We start from the raw sequence: 19108 nt of genomic DNA on the forward strand, positions 1-19108 counted from the left end.
CCCACTCAGTTTGATTTGTGAATTGGATTTAGAAAGTTAGGACTTGAGAGTAACACCTCTAGTTCTGGTCATTCATGGAGCCTGAGTGTGAGGAAGGCTGCAGTGTTGTTCATAGTGTGAGGGTCCGACACCTTGACCCTGGTCTGGACAGTTTACTTTAACACTTTCTCTTGGATATGGAAACCCTAGAAAGTCTAGTTCATGAAGCAGACACATTCCTGAATCTTTCTCTGTCCCTAAACACAAGTGTTCCTTACGTGGCAGTATGCACAAAGTGTTAATCACTCAGTTGTGTCTGACTCTTTGCAACCCCATGGACTATAGCCTGCTCTGTGTATAGTATTTCCCAGCAAGAATCCTGGAGTGAATTGCCATTTCCTCCTCTTAAGTATTCGCAAAGGTCTTGACTAATTGCTTATTGCCGTACCATCACCTTTGAGTCTGTGGTCCTTCCTGGTTACACAAGTGATCAGGTCCCTGAAGCTACCACTCATGGGATTAGGGCGCAAAAGGTGGGAGATTGAACCAATTCAATTAGGACACAATTGGACCAATCCAATTAGGATGCAAAAGGTGGTCAGATGTGTGTTGCAGAATCCCCTGCTAAAGTCATTGTCATTACAACCTGAGACTGATTGAAAATGAGGCTTATTTTCAATTATGCACCTTTGCTAATTTCTTCCCGATTTATTTATTATTTATTGGCCATGCTGCACAGCTTGCATGACCTTAGTTACCCAACCAGGGATTGATCCCAGGTCAGGCAATGAAAGCACTGCATTCTTAACCACTGGACCACCAAGAAACGCCCCTCTTCCCCAATATTAAAAAGACTTCTGTACAATATTGCTTCATTCAGGGCAATTTATCTTTATACCTGGGAGAAGCTTATTTCCATTAGAATTGGAATGCTCGGTACATATATTGCACTGAAAATGTTTCATGTGATTAAACCCAGAAAGAAACATTATTACTTCAAGAAACATTATTACTTCTGTTTTTTAGGAATGCGCTCTTCCAACTGATTCTTCTTTTATGCCTGAAACAATGCCTTTCATTTGGAGACAAGTTAGGGAGCTCTCTCTGATAACAAGGCAAACAGCTGGCCTCAACTAGCAGCCAAGCCATGGTTACTGGGCTTAGGGGAAGAGCAGACATGTACCCTCCCCACCATGGAATGTTCTGGACAACACTAGCTACTCAGCAGCATGCCCTCTCTAGTCACACATGCTCAGTGAACTGACCTCTCTTTTGCCCCCTTTCCCTCCCACCCTCCTTATCCCTTCCCACTGTGGTTTGTATTTTCATTGAGCACTTTTTTTTTTTTTCTTTCTCTTTCTTTACAGAGCTATTAAGAACGGCAAAGGATTGCATAGCAAGAAGGAAGTGCCTATCCACCGGGTCGCAGACATATCTGGGGTGAGTTGTGTCGTTGAATGGAGCCATGTGACTCCGAGGCGCCAAGAGCTTGGCTGCTGCTTCACTGAAGGGCCTCCGCTTATGTGTTTTCTGTAGATCATTTGTTTTCAGGCACTGAATGTGAGTTTTTCCACAGCTTCTGCTAATGCCTCTGTAGAGATCCTGTTTTATTCTCTGGGAAAACAGAATTTAAACCAGGGCATAAAACCTCCCAGCTCTCCACCTGAATTTTTACTGAGTTGCTTTTCCATTTTCTTATTATCATGAGTTAGAAGATATTTCTCTTGAGTTGTGTTAAAATGAAATTACCATAAATAAAAAAAAATCCCCTGTTTAATTCTGTGGCTGCAAAATCTTAGTGGAAAAAAAAATGTCAAATATAGATTTTCAGACAAGTTTAGGAATTAGTCCTAATGAATGAGGCTGGAAGGGTGTGAGCATCCTTTGAGCTAACATATCTACTAGATGATAGACAAGAAGAGGTGATGTAGATACTTTTGAGCTGCCTAAAGGCTGGGTCCAGATGACTCTTTGTGACTAGGATGTTAACTTGCCTATTGAGGAACTTCTGTGTCTGAATTGGATACCTTTGTTAATTGAGATGGTTTATTCATTTATTCAGCAAGTGCCTGTGGTGCCTGGAACTGTTCTCAACAGTGAGGATATAACAGTGAACAGGACAGATAAAGACAGACACGCCCTACATGCAGGCACTAAAGAGAGAACAGTAGTGCCAGGGAGCGACCGCTTGGAAGAGACATAGAGCAGCGCCAGGCGGTAGTGAGGGTTCGGAGTTGGATTTTGATCAGGGGGCCAGGTAAGACCTGTTGGCTGTCAGTTTCACCCACTGTTCCTGGGACACACACCATCCAGTTCTGCTCCCATAGTGACTGATGGGTAAGGAGGGGCTCCAGTGTAGAGGGAGCACATAGCCCAGGGGACGTGACAGAGGAAGAGCTTGTCAGCCGCAGCTTGGACATTCGGACAGCTTGCCCTGGGCACCAAGAAGAAAATACTGTTGTAAACAGAAGCTCAGCCGAGCCCACAGCACTGATGAATTCCGGTGTATCTTGTTGTGTTCCCAAGCCTGACTCAGGCTCTAGCTGGAGTTCCTTGGGATGGCTTCTAAACCCATCTGGCCAGCTCTCTATTGCCTGAGTGTGGTTTCCCCTGTAGGCTTCAGTCACTGGGGTTCTGTTAAACTTCCCCTCTCTGTAGCAGTCACTGCATACTAGAGATTGGACAGCGTGACCTATATTAATTGGACTTCAGTCAAGATATCATGCCACTGTTCATCAAGTGAGGTCCATTGCTATGTGTCCCTCGTAGCTGAAGTCTGGCTTTTGAGCTGCAGGTGACTATGTTGTATCCACTGAGGCTCGTGTTTCACAGGTGATTTTCCCTGTGCTGGTATCAGGCCAGTTTGCTCTCTTGTTTACCATGCTGAGTAACTGTTTATGTGTGTATTAATTTCTGTCTGTATCTGCTGTGGCATTCTCAGCCATATTTCTTTTAATTTCATTTTTTTGGTCAAATCAAAGGGTAATTTTCGTTTTGATTTTTTAACTGCAGGAGGGAAAAAGTTGTAAGATACTATTTTGGAAAACATAGTGGTGACTCCTGCACTGAGAGCAGATATGCCCACCCCAGAACTCTTGTCTGGCTCACTCTCTGGGGCCATCCGGAAGCTGAATTGAGCCTTGGGATGGTGATCTGTTTTGGCCTGAGGGGTTCGTGTTCTTGCTAAGATTTCCCACTGGGATCGAGGTGAGGCCCTTGATGGGTTTTTGAGGCAGAGTTACACTTGTTTTGGGATTGTCCTCTTGGCATCCCCAGTGAAGTGTCCTGGTGATCTTTAATACTGTCTTCGAATCTCATGCTGCCTCCTACCTTGATGTGTTTCCTTTGTGTGTGTTTTGGTAGCCATGAATCTTAGGAAACTTGTCTTCATGATCCCTGCCCCGCTAAACTGTAGTTCGGTTTCATACAAACCTTTATTCTCTTTGCTGCCTAGATACTGGAGAATTGATTTGCTCTTACATTACATGCAAGTCAAACTCTTCCACTTACCACATAAATAAGAGTATAGCTGGATCACGTGGGAGAGTGAAAGTGGAAAGCTATTCCATTCAATAGATGTCAGAATGACCTTGTCCACCTTCATCGCACATTATTCAGTTTAGATTAAAGGTTTTTTTGGTGCCCTCTCTAACAGAAGAGTTTGTTCTCCCTTTTCTAACCTTCTCTTCTTTCTGTCACAGTATCGTGTTCAGTATGTATGTGTTGAATTCTCTTGCACTATTTAAGTGTGATGTATGGGTCTCCAGTTTCCTGAAGTGTTCTGGTGATGTTACCGAGGGACCCGTGGTCAGGTGGGGTCAGTCAGGCCAATGGTTTCCATCCAGATGAACTAACAAACTTTGGAGTAAAGGTCATCTAATACAGACGTGTGTAATGGTTTCATTAAAGTTTGTAAAAAAAATCTTTTTAATCTTTGTGTTCCCCCCCTCCATTGGCCATCACCCGCTCAGTTACAGGCTGTGGTAAATGGCAGTTCATTGAGCCAACAGTGTATGCCGCATGCCACCACGATGTTGACTGTGAACTGATATTCGTGCATGACCTCTCACCCCACCCCAGGACACATCCTTAAGGGAGAAAAAGACATATCTTCTCTTAATATTTTGTTTTCTAAACACATTCAAGTAATACGCTCTGTGGAGGAGGTTATATATCATAATTGGGAGACAGATAACCCATAAACTTGTTCTAGTCTTAATGGCCTCCCAGTCTTAGAGTTGGGTTTCTACCCATTGTTCCTATCTCTTCTCTTCTGTTTTGTAAAAACGATTTCAACGAGTCAGGGTTGGAGTGCGCGAAGATGCCTCCTGTGGAGAGTTAGCAAGTGCATGACCTGCTTGGCTGACTCCCTGCTGTGGGGAGTTAAGTAGCCAGGTGTAGGAGTGAGTGGCTGACTCTCTGCTTGGGCAGCTGAGATGCTGGCCTCATCCTGTGGTGCTGAAGCAAGCAGGCCATTTCATGTGCATCCATCAGCTTTCCCCGGGACTGGACTGGACTGATCAATGTTGGCTACTAGACATGCTTTCTAACTTGGAGTTCTCTTGTCCCCAGTTGAGCTCTTAAATGAGAGCTCATTGCAGTTTTTTTTTTTTTTTTGACTTTTCAAGAACGTTACGATGGCTCCCCAGTGTTTAGGTTGTGTTGGGTTTTGATTTTTGTTGAAGTAGATGATTTTTGACATCAGTGTTAACAGAATGTGGTATTTTTCATAAGGTTCGTGGCATCTGTAATGCCAGATGCACGAACCTACCTTTTGACTGGGGCTAGGATAAACTTGACTCTTCTGCATCTCTGCTCCTGTTTTTCAGGGTATCCACTAAGGGGGAAAAAAAAAATCTGGGAGTTTGGGTCCTGAAACAGTTGCTGGTTTCCTTTATTTCTGATTTTTGAAAGGTGTCACCTGTCACTGCGGTCCTTGCTCCCCTTGTCCACTTCCCCTCCAGGCCAGGACGGTTCTGTGAGCATGAAACCCACTGAGAATCTGATCGACTTGGTGCTAGATCTGATTGCATTTGGAGAGTGGTTCTGTGGCAACTGCTTCCCTTCATTCAACCCTGTTTTCATTATCCGTGCCTTTTCTTTCTCCCTGATCCTGTCTCCACTCCCCACCTCTCCGACACAAAAAGTCAGAATGCGAGTGGAATGTAAGGCTGTTGCTTACCTCCAGGTTATTATTGTTTTTGCTGTAGCCTGCTCTGTAATAAATACAATCTCCCGCAGATATAACGTGCAAAACAGGCAATAAAATGTGGCTGGTGCGTGGCTTACTGTTGTTCTGGTAAATCAGACAAATCAATTATAGTTCCGAGGTAGGAGAGAGCTCCCCGCTCCTCAGGTTGCAGCCCACGTTGCGCCGGTTTCTTGTTCTGCCTCCCTCACTGGCCCTGGGTGAGTCCTAGCGTCCCCTGGACTGTCCCTCTGTTCGCTGTTGTGTGTCCTTTCCTCTCGGGTGCGTGTGGAGTTTTGCGTGTGTGTTGACGACACCACGAGAGACTAGAGCCTCGTCCAGCATCCTGTCCACTCCAGCCACATTTCCAACAGTCCCAGGACGGGTCCGATTACTGGGACGGGCCAGTCCACCTCCCGAATGTCTTCTGCATTTCCGTGATGTGGCATCCTGATCACTCGGAAGCAGATTTTGCTGTTATTTATTCTGCTCTTCTGTCCTTTCTTGTATTCCAACAGGGCTCACTTCAAAATTGTCTTCTTTGCTGACATTACATAGTCAGTCACTTCCTAGTGATCTCCTCTAGCCATGACTGGTTTTTGTTGGAAATACATACTATTGCTAATACGAATGTGCTGAGCTGTGGCCTGGAAGAGTCCAAAGACTGGCTCTAGGGGTGGGAAGTGGATGGGGTGGGGCGGTGTTAGCTTTTCAGGTCCTTATTTCTCCATTAAATTGTGAATTAAAGACCTGCAGAGTTGGCCAGTGAGGGTCTCGCATGTAAACACAGAGGATAGAAGTATTCCTTTAGAATAAATAACCAGGTAGGATGTTAAGCATGTCCAACTGATCTCTGCCTCCAGATTCTGGTGTTTTAGCACCTTTTTCAACTTGAGTAGCCCTGTTGTCTTGTCCTCAGGGTATTGGCAGCAGCCTTTCCGGTGGAGGCTTATGAGCTGTTATAGAAGTTGTCTTTTTTTAGCTCCCAGTGGAGTTGGGCCTCAGTATAAGAGTTTTAAAATATTTTTGGCCGAAGAGATTTAAAATGTGGTTTGTCCAGCAAGTCTGGGGAAGGTGTACAGTCACACGGGGGCTTTATAACTTAGGTCCGTGTTAACCTGCAGTTTTCCCCGTGTGTATTCTGACTTGCTTGTTTAGATTGCTGACTCCTGCTTCTGTGACTCTAAGATTCCGCTCAGCTTCTCATCGCAAGTGACTTGCTAGTACCAACACTCCTTTCTTTGTTTTTGTGGCTCTTCCCTCTTTGACTCTCCCTTAGCCTCTGAATAACCTCCTTAACATTCGAGGGTCCCGTTTGTGCTGACTGCACAAGGTCACGGCCAAGGGCCCTGCCTGGGAGTTCGGTTGCTTAGCTCTCGAGCTCCCTTCACACAGTGTATTTGCTCCCCTGGGGAAATGCCAGAGGAACCTCGTCCTGTGAGAGCCAGTGCTCTGGCTACTGACCTTGCTGCTGGAAGCCACGTGTGCTCCATAAGGTTGACAGCCCCTCATGGGAAAGGCATGCTGAGTGCCGGTGCTGGGTTCTCATGTGCTATTTGGCAGCTCTGGTTTTTGCCAATTTAGGGGAAGGTGCAGTTCCCTTTATTCTACTCCTCCTCTCCCCCCACAGAAGGTTCTTGAACTCGTGTCGCTCCAGTTGGACTGCAAGGTGCAGCTCATCGACCAGCAGTCTCCCAGCTCAGAAACGCAAGGCAGCCCTGTGGTCCAGGCAACTGCAACAGCAGAGGGGCAGCCACACTGGGAATCTCTTCCTTGCTCCCATCTACTGAGCCTCTTTCCTTTCTCCATCCCCTCCCCCTGCCCCATTCTCTCCTGCCCTCCCCATCCTCCCATCTCTCCCCACAGCTCTCTTCTCCCCTCTCCTTCTGCAGGAGAGTTTGTAAGCAGACTTTGATTGTGGAGGAGTTGGCTTCAGCTGGTCACCCTCCCTAATGGCCAAGGGCATCGCTTTATGGCCTTTTGTCCATAGTTCTTGCAGCCCTAGGAGTCCTGTGTGGCCAGTTCTTGTTTTGTAAAGCTCTCCTATTCACACTTCCCAGAACTGCAGCAGTATCCATCTCTCCTTCTAAAGAAACCCAAAAGCATTTATGCTTTCCATGGGAATAAGAGAGAAGTCTATCTCTCTTAGACTGAACATGTTTCTGAATGAAATTGCAAAGAAATGCTGGAATTTTAAAAAGATTGTATTTCAGCTTCTATCACAGTTAGTGGTTGTATTTAAGCACCTCCTTTTACAAATTTAATCCAGTTTTCAACTGAGTTCTCCTATTGTCGATTTTTTTTTTTTTTTGCACTATCAGACACTAAATGTAGGCCATATTCTCACCTCTTTTATTTAGTTGGGAACATCACGAGAAATTGTTAGTAGACTTTGAAACTGTCAAGATGATTATTGGGTATCCTTTCAGTGGGATGCTGCGTGCTACATGGTAAACCCTTTGGGGTTATCTGATTCTGTAACCCCTTTGCTTTTATCTGGGTTGTTTTGCATGCCTATGGAGAGAGAATTTCACTTGAAAACCTGATAAGGAAGCAAATGATTCCTGTTTTTATAAATGTGATCCTGGATGAAAGTGAAAGCATTAGTCACTAAGTCATGTCCGCTTCTTTTGTGACCCCATGGACTGTAACTCACCAGGCTCCTGTGTCCATGAAATTGTCCAAGCAAGAATACTGAAGTGGGTTGCCATTCCCTTCTCCAGGGGATCTTCCCAACCCAGGGATTGAGCCCAAGTTTCCCACATTGCAGGCAGATTCTTTACCTTCTGAGCCAACAGGGAAGAGCCTAGTCCTATACAGATAGTTAGTTACCACTCTGTAAAAGAAATGTTTTCATATTTCACATGTTTATAGTTTTGCTATGCAGTTTGCATCTTTTTTTTTAATTATTTATTTATAACCATGTTGGGTCTTGTTTGTGCAGGCTTCTCTCTGGATGAGGGGCAGGGACTCAGTTGCTCCGAGCCATGTGGGATCCTAGTTCTCTGACCAGGTATCAAACCCACATCCTCTGCATCAGAAGGTGGATTCTTAACCACTGGACCACCAGAAAAGTCCCCAGTTTGCATCTTTAGCAAATTCAGTTCAGCATTCCTAGTTGCCTAAATATATATGTGTGTGTGCTCAGTCACTCAGTCATGTCCGACTCTTTGCGACCCCGTGAACTGTAGCCCACCAGGCTCCTCTGTCCTTGAAATTCTCCAGGCAAGAATACTGGAGTGGGTTGTCATTTCCTTCTCCAGGATATGTATCTGTATATCTCCTCCAGACCCTGCTTTGAATCACTTATAAAAATCTTTCTGATTCCTTCATTAATAAGTGGATTAATAAAATTTTGACACATCTTCATTTTATATTTGTATAGAAGTCATGATTTTACTAGTTCGAAAATTATCCTTTAAGAGGGGAGGCAATTGCAAGAACAGGAGAGCAACACCAGACTACTTACAACATTGTTTTTATTGGCTCTTCTATACCTGAAAATGTGAAGAGCCATTTGGTTGTAGAAGTTCTTTTAAGAAATGAAGTTCTACAGTGAATATGTCTCTCTCATCTGCAGAATGCCCCGTTCCATGCCCCTGCCTTTCTTAGTCTGCTATTTTCTTCACCAACAGGCTTTTGTTTTGGAAAATTCAGGTGTCTTAGCAAGTTGCCATAGAAGGATTGGACATTGAGGACAGGGCCCTGTGTCTAGACATGTATTCCAGCTCTTAAATTCAGCACCTCTGAAGATATGTTTGATCAGGTGACTTGCCCAGAGGTGGACCATTGTTAGAAACAGGGGTTTTTTGGTTTGTTTTTTTTCTTGCTTCTTTCAGTAAAATATCTTACTTCCAAAATAATCTGTAGATTTGATGTGCTCCTGCAGTGAATTCTGTTTTCAGGAAGTCTTTCTGCCACACATTTGTTTAGTTCCCTTCAGATTTCTTGTTTAACTGACTTCACTCAGAGGGATGCATACAAATGAACTCTGAGAAACAGAGTCCTCCCTTTCATTTAAGTGGCCTGAGCTACAGTTTTTTTTGTCTTTCTTCCTTTGTTCAAAGAAAGGAGAGAGGAAATTGAGGGAGTCCTGGAGCATTTCTTCTAAAGAAAAAATGCCATCTGTTTTCAGAGAGTTGCGCCTGTTGTATAGATTCTGCTTCCACTGGTTCATGCTCTTTGGTTCTCTTTTCTGCTCTCTGGGCGTGTAGGGAGATTGTTCTGTGAGTCTGTTTGGTGGGTCCAGATTGGCTGAACGAGCCTGTTACAGGCCTGGCTAAATGAATGTTCAGATATGCAGGAGGCAGTTGATAAAATTCCTGATTCCCAGGTTCAGGTGTGTGATTGGGTTGTTCAATTTGTGCCATGACTGCCAAGTGATGTGAAAAAGCCTGAAACATTTCTGCCCAGCCATGGCTTCACTCTCCACTTCCCCATCATAACACTACTTAGCCCTAGATTGAACTCATTTTGTCCTGTGGCTATCGCTTATATAAACATCTCAAAGCAAGTCATTTTACTAACACAGACATTCTGCTTACTCGAGTTTTAAGGCTTTATTTAACATGCTTCCAACTTATTCCCTGCGGAATGTTGTACAGAATGTTGGACACTCCTCGCAGTGTTGACTTCCAGATAAATATCCTTGAATCAGACCTTAGGGCAACTTTGGAATTACCTAGTAATTTTGTGCCTCACTTCCTCATGAAAAGGGTATTCTCAGGAATAAATGATAGAATTTGTATTATAAGATTAGATTTGGGAGTGTTTGAATTTGGAGGAAAACCTGTGTTCTCTTGTAGGACATTACAGCAACATGCCTGGCTACTTCAACCATGGTAGAGAATATTTTCATATTCATTCTATTCCATTATTTCAAGTTGTCAGTCCGCTGACTCCAACTGCATTATTGATGAGTAGCTGTCTCTTCTCTCCTGGCCATGCCCTCCTCCTCCTTCAGGCTGTTTCTCTTTTTCCTGGCAGTTTTCCCCTTTGATCTTCACTGCCTTCTCATCATGCCTTCCTTCAGCGTTTACACAATCACTTATTACCGTAATTTTGTATTTGTTAATATATTGATTGGTAACTGATCTTAGTTGACATATGTACAGTGATCTTCCTTAGTAGTTGCTAAACTCCTGAAAAAAATGATATCTTTTTTATATCTCTTTACAGAGCCTGATTTAGACTTGATTTACCAAGGGATGACCTAGACAGAATGAAACTGTTTGAATGAATGTGACCCCCTAGATCCTAGATGTGCGGTTAACTGTGGTGGTCAGTAAGTAGCAGTGAGAGGCTGGTAGAAGGATGCAGCAGGAAGGATGGCCTGTTTTCTAGAATATAGCAGCAGTATGGAGAACCTGGTTAGTAGTGTGAGCCCGAGTATTAGATCACCAAATTCAGGTCTTGGCTCAGTTTTTTTATTACTTTGTCACCTTGAAATTATTTAACCTCTCTATGCCATAGTTTTCTCATCTGTAAAATGAATGTAATAAGGGCCCTTATTACCTCATTAGGTTGTGCTGTGCTTCAATGAGTTAATACATCCAAAGTATTTAGAACCATTGACCTAATGAGAGAGACCAATGGTTCATGTGGTGGTGGTGGTGGTGATTAAAAGGCGGGGCATTCTGCCTAGCATACAGAAGTTCCTTGAAAATGATCCGTCCATCCTCATTGGTAATATTTGTATTGCAAACTTTTTATCTAGTTCAAGTCCCAAACTATACTCCTCCTCTCGTGAGTTCTTTTACTGCCTCTTTATCTTTCCCTGGCATTTAACATATGCTGTCTGGCTTGTGTTTTAGATGCATTTGACATGTTGAGTCATGAATGAATGATCAAACAGTAAGTTCAATTCAGTTCAGTTCAGTCGCTCAGTCGTGTCCGACTCTCCACGACCCCATGAATCACAGCACTCCAGGCCTCCCTGTCCATCACCAACTCCCGGAGTTCACTCAAACTCATGTCCACAGAGTCGGTGATGCCATCCAGCCATCTCATTCTCTGTCGTCCCCTTATCCTCCCGCCCCCAACCTTTCCCAGCATCAGAGTCTTTTCCAGTGAGTCAACTCGTCGCATGAGGTGGCCAAAGTATTGGAGTTTCAGCTTTAGCATCAGTCCTTCCAATGAACACCCAGGATCGATCTCCCTTAGAATGGACTGGTTGGATCTCCTTGCGGTACAAGGGACTCTCAAGAGTCTTCTCCAGCACCACAGTTCAAAAGCATCAATAAGTACTGAAAGCTTATTATGGCCCCTGGCTTCCTTTGTGGCTCAGACAATGAAGGATCTTCCTGAAATGCAGGAGACCCCTGGGGTTCAATCCCTGGGTCAGGATGATCCCCTGGTGAAGAAAATGAAAACCCACTCCAGTATTCTTGCCTGGGAAATCCCATGGATCTAGGAGCCTGGTGGTCTGCAGTCCATGGGGTCCCAAGAGTCAGACACAACTGAGAGACTTAAACTTTATTATATTCCAGGCACAGTGCTGGGTGTTGAGGATGCAGTATTATAAAGGGCAGTTGCAGTCCTTCTAGGTCATATGCAACTGGGTCTCTAATTGGAATTGTAATGGAAGTATGAAAGTGTTTTAGCTCAGTTGTGTCCGACTCGTTGCAACCCCATGGACTGTAGCCTACCTGGCTCCTCTGTCCATGGAATTCTCTAGGCAAGAAAACTGGAGTGGGTTGCCATTTCCTTCCAGAGAATCTTTCTGACCCAGGGATTGAATCTGCATCTCTCCTCCATTGCAGGCAGATCCTTTACCATCTAAGCTACCTGGGAAGTTATTGACCTAACCTGAGACTTGTATCATCACAGTTGTACCCTCTTCCATGTGGTCAGAGACCATGTTTTAAGTGATTTTAAATTGAGGCGTAAAGAAGAAATTAGTTGGAGGTCTTATTCAGGGCTGAAGGATATAATTATGTACCAGAAGGTCCTGTAGCAGAAAGTGGCACGCAAGTGTGGTGATGAAGTCAGCATTTCTCACTTCATTCTGGCCACTCTGTGGAATGAACAGTAGCTTTAGTATCTTTACCTGTTAGGGGAGGACTTCACAGTGTACTTGGGGGTACTGAATGGTGGCTGGAACTAGGTTTTTGGCAGGGAAAGAAGAAAGATAAGTGTGAGATCTACTTTGATAGAAAAACTAGTAGAATTTGGCCATTGCCTGGATCTGGAGGTCTTGGGGAGAGGATGAAAGGTAGGTGTCATGCGTGTGTATCCTAATGTCCAGCACAAATAACTGTTGATGCTGCTTTTCCCGTATGATAATTTTCCTCCCAGATATATGCCACAAGGGTTTGCGATTCTGGACCTTTTAAAATTGAGGTAGTCATGGACTGTTCAAATGGTCCAAGACCAGAAAACTGGATGGGCCTCATGCATGAGTTAGTCCTGTTGGATGAGTGTACAAAATTACCCAGGGAGTTAAGGGAGAAGAGTGGTCCCTAGGCCACGCCCTTTATCTCCAAATTTTAAAGAATCTTTAAAGGGAATTTCCCAAGCTGTGAGAGGAAAAATCATAGAAACTAAAAGGTAAGAGCCTCATGACACCAGTGACAGCCATAATTATTAATACATATGCACCGTTGGAGACAGAAATGGCAGTGATATGAGATCCTTCGCTGAAAAAGAAATGTCTTGACCAAAACCCTTGGTCTGAATTCTCTGCCATCACTCACATATTCTGGGGTACATGGTTTCTGCTGGTAGTCTAGAGCCTGGGAGAGTCACATTGAGAACCTCAATACAGTATCCATATGCAAATACATCACATCCAAGTTGTAAAGTCACTGGTTGGGGGCAGCAGGAAATCTGTATTTTTCTTTAGGAAGAATTACAGCTCCCAGATGTACCCCAAGACACAACCTGTCTAGCAACTTTAAAGTTATTTTTCTTTAAGGATAGTTTCATTATTGTTTAGCCTGTTATTACACATTTTTCTTGTGTGTGTGGAATTCTGGGTACTTTTTTTAAAATTCAGTTTCACTTATTTTTGGGTGCACTGGGTCTTCGTAATTGCACATGGGCTTTCTCTAGTTGCAGTGAGCACGGGCTGCTCTCTGTTTGCGGCGCATGGGCCGGAGCTCAGGCTCTCAGATGTGTGGGCTTCAGCGGTTGCAGCTCAAGACCTCAGTAGTTGTGGCACACTGGATTAGTTGCCTCTCAGATGTGGAACCTTCCTGGACCAGAGATTTGAACCCACGTCCCCTGCATTGGCAGGCAGATTCCTAACCACTGGACCCCCACCCTTCTAAGTACTTTTGGTTAAATATATCTGAGCCCAAAGCCACGCTCTTTACATCATGCTGCTGACTTTACTAGGAACACATTTTCTTATTCTCACGTCGTGCTAACGCGTGATTTTTGTTTCTCCATGTAATGTCAACACTCCTTTTGGCTCTACACCACAATTATCTAAGTTAAACGTTCATTCCTCAGGAGAAGAGCTACTCAGTTTGCTGTCATCAGTGCCATGAAGCTCTGTGCTTCAGATGCTGTTTTTGAAGGAGGCATGGATCATGTTTCTCACGCAGTTTTAGGTTGGGACGTTTTCCAAATCAGTTTCCAGGCTTTATTGCAGTGTCCATAATATTTATTTGTCTCAAAATATATGGAACAATTATGAAGAACTAATTCACTCAAGAGAATGTTGACTCTTAGCTCTTAAATGATCTGACCTGAATAATTTGCAAGTTTATCTGGGCAAAATCAAATCAGCCCCTGAATGTTAATATATTTTCTTCTTTTAAAAACAGAAACTTTCATATTTCTTAACACAAGTTTGCTGTCAAAATCTTTGTTTTTAAGCGCCTCGAATATAAATAAGCCAAGGGAAGAAAATCATCTCGACTAGTACTACCAGAAAATTTTCAGTAAGAATACATCTGTTCACCGAAATGTGGGGTTGTTTTCTTTCTTCACTTTCTCTCCTATTCCCCCCTCCCTTTTGTAAGTGATGGAAGGTTTTTTCAGAACTGAGACTTCCACTGTTTTATTTCTTAATTATGGAGTCAGTGCCTGGAACAGTGACACATAATGGGTGCTTCATGCCTTTTTCTACTTAATTATTTTCCACATGAATATTCCTCTTTTACCTTACTTTTACTATCTACTTAGTATTGTCTTACATGTTGTTGGATATTTAGTTTATTTGGATTATTTCTTCCTTTCACAAAAAAAGTCATTGGTTCTTTTAACTAAATCGTAGTATGTAGTTATTTTCTTAGAGCAGTTCTACTTAGAGCAAAGTAGAAACTTAGACAAAGGTTAGCATTAGTGATTTAGTAGTATCATTATTTACCTATAAATCTTTATTGAGTAAAATGTTCAAGTTTTAGTTTAATGCATTCATATATACTGACCATTTATGTCTTAATAATTTCTACCCTAATAATTTCTACCCTAATGGATGTTGTTTTTCTCTGTTTCAAAAACTTGAATTTAACCTTCCAAATTTTATAGTAATTTCATTAATGCTTTAAAAATGTAAATATTAACTCCTCCACAATGCTTTTTACTTAAATTTGTTGAACCTAAATTGGTATGTCTGCAAGCAAAGATGAATGTTGTCGGTAATGGATTGGCCAAAAAGATTGTTAGGAAAAAACCTGAACCTTTTGGCCAACCTTATACTTTTAGGGGATGTTGAGATTATTTTAATCATCTCACCTTTATTTAACATTTATCTTCATTTTTTATGTCCTAGGTTGCTTGATTTTTTTTTTTCTTTCCCCTCCTCCATCCTTTTCTAAAGTTGTGTTCTTGTCTCAGGTGGGGCAGAGTTTAGCATGGCATCAATTTCCTTGCCTCTAGTTTTTGATTTGCCCATGAAATGAAAACTTGTGCTTCATAAGACCGTCTTTTAAATTCTTTACTCTGCACGTACTATTTTAATTATATCTCTCAAGCCATTTCATAGTTCTATAATAAATTCTCAGCTCTTGCATATAGAGACTTCAGAAGTGATACAAATTGATCTAAATTTTTCTTTTAAATTGTATTTCAGACCTGTGTGTTACTTTTTAATCATTCACTTCAGTTTAGTTCAGTTGCTCAGTCGTGTCCGACTCTTTGCGACCCCATGAATCATAGCACGCCAGGCCTACCTGTCCATCACCAACTCCTGGAGTTCACTCAAACTCATGTCCACAGAGTCGGTGATGCCATCCAGCCATCTCATTCTCTGTCGTCCCCGTCTCCTCCCACCCCCAATCCCTCCCAGCATCAGAGTCTTTTCCAGTGAGTCAGCTCGTTGCATGAGGTGGCCAAAGTATTGGAGTTTAAGCCTCAGCATCAGTCCTTCCAATGAACACCCAGGATTGATCTCCTTTAGAATGGACTGGTTGGATCTCCTTGCAGTCCAAGGGACTCTCAAGAGTCTTCTCCAGCACCACAGCTCAAAAGCATCAATTCTTCGGTGATTAGCTTTCTTCACAGTCCAACTCTCACATCCATACATGACCATGGGAAAAACCATAGCCTTGACTAGATGGACCTTTGTTGGCAAAGTAATGTCTCTGCTTTTCAATATGCTGTCTAGGTTGGTCATAACTTTCCTTCCAAGGAGCAAGCGTCTTTTAATTTCATGGCTGCAGTCAGCATCCACAGTGATTTTGGAGCCCAAAAAAATAAAGTCTGACACTGTTTCCCCATCTATTTCCCATGAAGTGATGGGACTAGATGCCATGATCTTTGTTTTCTGAATGTTGAGCTTCAAGCCAACCTTTTCACTCTCCTCTTTCACTTTCATCAAGAGGCTTTTGAGTTCCTCTTCACTTTCTGCCATAAGGGTGGTGTCATCTGCATATCTGAGGTTATTGATATTTCTCCCAGCAATCTTGATTCCAGCTTGTGCTTCTTCCAGCCCAGCATTCCTCATGATGTACTCTGCATATAAGTTAAATAAGGAGGGTGACAATATACAACCTTGACGTACTCCTTTTCCTATTTGGAACCAATCTGTTGTTCCATGTCCTCGTAATTGATAATTCAGTTACAGAGACTGGTTGATGTGCTTTGTTCCATACTCACACTGTCACATACCATGTATAAACTATGTTTTTAGACCATTCTCATGTCCTTTCTCTGGAAATGTACAAGATGGTTATTGTAGTATTCCTATAATAACTTATAATTCTTTTTTTCTTAGAAAAGTAACAGCAGCATTGTTAAAAATCTAAATGACCCTTTCCTCATATCCCCATTGGTTATGTTTAACAATTTAAAATAGGAATACTACCTTTTAACTGTTATCAGTGTAATCATCTATTTGATATGAATTGGTTTTTCTACAATTTCTAAATTACATGTTTTTTGAGAAATTGTAAATAATTGAAAATAATGAGAAGATATGCTTTCCCCTTTAAACATTTTTTTGTTATAAATTGGTAATTTTGGACCACTATCTTTTGTGTCCATATTCTTGAGCAAATATAATTGTTTCATAATAAAATACCTTCTTCATATCATAACTAAAGCACCCAGTGGTGTCAGAAGCATAGTATATTGCTGTGCTTATGGATTATGAAAAGAATTTATCTGTTGTTCAAAGTTCTTATGAATAGAATAGTCTTTTACCCAAATAAAATCTACAAAAGCAATCCTATATTTACTTACCTGACCTAAGATAAAACATTTGCTCCATGAAAGAAGAATAGGATTTCTTTTTTAAAGGAAAAGGTTGTCAGGAGGAAGATTTTTAAGGAGGAAGTCATGGATTCAGGAAGTACACTCTAGGAAAGGATGTGAAGGGAATTTCCAAGGTCAGCCCAGGACATCTGCTGTGTATCAGCCCCATGGGCCACCGTTCATGCAGAGGTCAGTAGGAGGACGGCATCACTCGAGGGAGAGATGGAATTTAAAAAGTCAGGATTTTAGAAACGCTGAATGTCTTTGTGATTTGAGAAACACTGAATTCTTTAACCAAGGACTGTAATAGTCATCTGTTGGAGAGCTAGAATCTGTAGAAATGGGGATGGGGTAGTTTGGGTGAAGTAGTGGGTGGGAAGAAGGTGGAGTTTATTTGTGAAAACCACAAATTATGAGCCATAACTCTGAGACAGTTGTGGATTGGTAGACCGGAGCAGAGATGTGGCTTGGCACTGCCTTGGTTATCCATGCTAGAGAAAGAGAATTGAAATAGGAAGAGAGCAGGCTTATAGTTGATACCTTATCCTACGTAGGTGTAGACTTACCTCTACCCTTTTTGTCTGAGGCATAGAGATATCATCAACTGCACTTTCTATACACTAAACTTATAAGTAGATTTTTTTTTTTTGGTCTTATAGAATAACCAAGGGCATTGTATTTCCTGTTGGTGATCAAATACAGGTTTTTCCTCTCAAAGGCTGTGACTTAATTTCTAAAGGTTAAATTGAACGGTTCTTACAGCATAATTCCAGCCAGTTAGATTTGGGAAACTGAAAGTCATTTCAGTAAAAGAATTATCTCTGAGCCTATATAGAATGTTCATTTAATTGGGAATTGGGTATTATTTTATGCACGTTAAGCCAGATCACAGAATGATTTTATTTCAAGGTATAAAAGAAATGTCAATAGACGTATGTACTTAGTAGTGCTCTTTCATTGCTTGAGTAGAATATTTCCTCTGTATAGCCAATTGAGGATGGCATCATGCTTACTGTTAGCCATTGCCTGAGAACTGATACTTCTTATGGTGCTTTTGGGAAACATAAGTTTTTTTTCTATGCTCGTCTAACCTTTTGCTTTCTCATTCAAACTATTTCCAGTTTAAATTTTTAAAAGTACTTCAAAGCATTGACTAGCTAAAGTGGTTTACCTAAAATGTAATTACTGAGTACTGAATTTTGAACTTGTTATTCACTGTGAAATACATATAAACTAGTTGATTAAGAAAATTTTCTTGAGTTAAAAATGAAAATCTTGCATAGTTTACCTACCCAAGACGTTTTTTTCTTTTTTCTTTTTTATTGTTGGTGTTTTATTTTAATTTGAGCATAGTAGCTTTACAATGTCGTGTTAGTTTCTGTTGTATAGCAAGGTGAATCAGTTATATGTATATAACTGATTATATATATATGTTGTATGTATATGTCCCCTCATTTTTAGATTTCCTTCCCATTTAGGTCACCACAGAACATTAGAGTTCCCTGTGGTTTTTAATTTAGGTGTAAACGGACTTTTGATAAACATGTATACATGTAACCATCGCCATGGTCAAGATAAGAGGCTTTCATCATTTCCCACCTCCCCCACACACAATTCTTCCATCCTCTTTGGAGTCAGTTCCCAGCCCTTCCTCTGGTCCATGGCCACCAGTGATCTGTAATGTGTCTTTACAGTTTAACCTTTGCAAGAATGTCATAGAAATGAAATCATGCATTTGAGATTCATCCATGTTGTTACCTCCTTTTTGTTGCAGAGTAGTATTCTATTGTGTGAGTGGACCACAATTTGCTTATCCAGTCCCCTGTTCAGGGAGATTTTGGTTTGGGGTGATGACAAATGAAGTTCTGACCATATTCTATGAGTCCTCTTATCTATTTCTGGAACAGGATTTGACTTTCTTTTAATTGGGCTGCTATGATTGTTGTAATGCTGCTTTGCATGTTTTCATCCTAAACACGATTGTGTCTTTTCTTCTTAGCATTTGCCAAGTCCCACTTTCTTTTCTCAGTGTTGTACTTCATGGAACAGAAATAGATGGTGGGCAAGACCAACCCAATAAAAATATCCAGACACCTGTTTTTTGCAGGGCTGTGGAGGGCAGTGTTTCATGTCTGGGGGTAGAGAAAATTTCCCCTCCATGTTGGGGATACAAAGAAAAGAAAGAAAGTTTAGTCACTCAGTCATGTCCGAGTCTTTGCGACCCCATGGACTGTAGCCTAGCAGGCTCCTCCGTCCATGGGATTTTCCAGGCAAGAGTACTTGAGTGGGTTGCCATTT

At 42.0% G+C, this 19108-nt stretch overlaps 1 protein-coding gene across 1 annotated transcript in view; it reads left to right on the top strand.

The window, feature by feature from the left end:
* The window catches only part of SND1 (staphylococcal nuclease and tudor domain containing 1), a 426838-nt gene that overhangs the window by 244582 nt on the left and 163148 nt on the right, over positions 1-19108 (top strand). The window contains exon 14 of the mRNA XM_055421219.2: positions 1347-1419. Within this exon, the coding sequence (XP_055277194.2) occupies positions 1347-1419 (73 nt within the window). The remainder of the gene's footprint in view (positions 1-1346; positions 1420-19108) is intronic.

This window comes from Moschus berezovskii, chromosome 3 (genome assembly GCF_049115385.1).
Source record: "Moschus berezovskii isolate FMDL1 chromosome 3, NW_MosBer_1.0, whole genome shotgun sequence".
Taxonomy (NCBI): domain Eukaryota; kingdom Metazoa; phylum Chordata; class Mammalia; order Artiodactyla; family Moschidae; genus Moschus; species Moschus berezovskii.